This window comes from Carlito syrichta, unplaced genomic scaffold, assembly GCF_000164805.1.
Source record: "Carlito syrichta isolate Samal-C Ts95f unplaced genomic scaffold, Tarsius_syrichta-2.0.1 Scaffold136919, whole genome shotgun sequence".
Lineage (NCBI taxonomy): Eukaryota > Metazoa > Chordata > Mammalia > Primates > Tarsiidae > Carlito > Carlito syrichta.
This window is the reverse complement of record NW_007081015.1, coordinates 37,299-39,175: the sequence shown is the minus strand read 5'-3', so window position 1 is coordinate 39,175 and position 1,877 is coordinate 37,299. Positions and strand designations below refer to the sequence as shown.

Genomic DNA, 1,877 nt, shown 5'->3' with positions numbered 1-1,877 from the left:
AATCCACGCGCCTGCCGACCCGGGCCTCGTCGGCGCGCACCGATTTCCGCATCCGGCTCCGCACGTTTCCGGTCTTAACAGGGCCGTTCTGGGAGGTAGGTGCGGAATCGTGCCGATGGCCTCAGCTGTGGGTACTGTCGAAGTGTGCTTGCCGAGGTGGGCTGCCGCGCGCCTCGGACCCAGCCCACGCTGGTAGCGCGTGTCTAAGACCTTTGCTTGGGAGAATGGCTTGGGTGAGACGCACGTGGAGGTCCCTCCCACACCCAACCTGGAGGCAAGGGAAGGGATGCCTAGATTTGCATCTCTGTCTGTGGGGCCCGCGCTGCGGATGCCCGGGTAATCCAGAGTTCACCCACGCCATACTCCTCACTGCTTCCGAGTGTACTTAGATGTTTCCAACTATTCCGACCTCCTAGACTGACAGAGTTCGAGGTCCATGGGCCTTCCAACCCCTTCAGTTTACAAGTGAGACTGGGACCTAGAGAGGGGGAATGAGACCATACGGCTGGTGAATTGTGGGCTTCGCTAGAATCCAGGCTTCCTGGCACACTCTAGTACTCCTTCCATCATTTCACGTTTCGCTTTCATTTCCCCTCTCTCTGGGAGGTTGCTCTGATGTCTTTCCTCCCTTAAGTTCTACAGAGATCGATCCTACCTGATTTTTCTCCCAGGCTCATGGGCTCAGTTATCAGGATCACTTTCTTCCCCAGGGTGTACTACAGACCTCCACATGTCGGACAATGGGATTCAGCAGAGAATGAGTCCCCCATCCTTCCATCAATAAACCACTCTTCCCAGCTGTTCTTCCACCATCCGCTGGCCTCATGTCTACCTTACTCCTCAATCTGGATTTTGGGGAACCTCCTCCCAAAAAGACATTAGAGGGAAATGCCAAACACCGAAATTTTGTCAAGAAGCGGCGGCTCTTGGAACGGAAAGGCTTTCTAAATAAAAAGAACCAGCCCCCTAGCAAGGCTCCTAAGTTGCAGTCAGAACCTTTGAAGAAAGGGGAAACTCCCAAAGTGGATGGCACTTGGAAGATCCCTCCCTTCCCCAAAAAAAGGAAGACAGCTGCCTCCAGCGGTGAGTCAGAACAGTCCCTAGACAAGAAAGCTACAGTTTCTTGGCTAACCCCTGCCCCTTCAAAAAAAGCTGATTCTGTTGCAGCTAAAGTAGATTTGCTAGGGGAGTTCCAGAGTGCCCTTCCAAAGATTAAGAGTCATCCAACCCGCTCCCAGAAAAAGGACCCCCAGAAGAAATCCTCTCAGAAGAACCTTGTCCAGAAGAATGCCTCACAGAACTCTACCCAAGCTCACTTGGAGAATAAGTGCTCCGGAGCGTCCCAGCAGTTGCCAAAGAAGATGGTGGCGATCGATTGTGAGATGGTGGGCACAGGACCCAAAGGGCACGTTAGTTCCTTGGCTCGATGTAGCATTGTCAACTACAATGGAGATGTACTTTACGATGAGTACATTCTCCCCCCCTGCCGCATTGTGGACTACCGCACCAGGTGGAGTGGTATCCGGAAGCAACACATGGTGAAGGCTACACCCTTCAAGATTGCTCGTGGCCAGGTAAAAAGCGTGGGGCATGGTGGTGGCCATGGGATGGAGAGAGTGCCAAGTCATTTTTCCGTAAAGGGTATCTTTCTGAGAAGGCACCAAAGGATTGTGGAGCGAATGTCAGTTGATAAAAGCCTCCCGTTGGGGTGAAGGAGCAGTGAAAGGAAGTCAGTTAGCTGGTCACAGTGTTCATTAGTCAGGACCTGTTTTAGATCCCATGTGGGATCCTGATCTGGGAAACTGGGAACCTGATAGATAACAGCCAGTGATGAAACTGGACAGAAGCCGGGTTTGGTAGCTCAGCCTGTAATCCTG

At 52.6% G+C, this 1,877-nt stretch overlaps 1 protein-coding gene across 2 annotated transcripts in view; it reads left to right on the top strand.

The window, feature by feature from the left end:
- Positions 1-1,877, top strand: part of ISG20L2 (interferon stimulated exonuclease gene 20 like 2) — a 7,539-nt gene continuing 5,662 nt past the window's right edge. The window contains exons 1-2 of one of the 2 annotated variants that reach the window (XM_021708436.1): positions 1-95; positions 672-1,574. In XM_021708436.1, coding sequence (XP_021564111.1) covers positions 825-1,574 — 750 coding nt within the window. In that variant the 5' untranslated portion in view covers positions 1-95; positions 672-824. Of the gene's footprint in view, positions 96-532; positions 1,575-1,877 lie in introns of those variants that run through there. The other variant, XM_008049790.2, reaches the window with a different exon arrangement.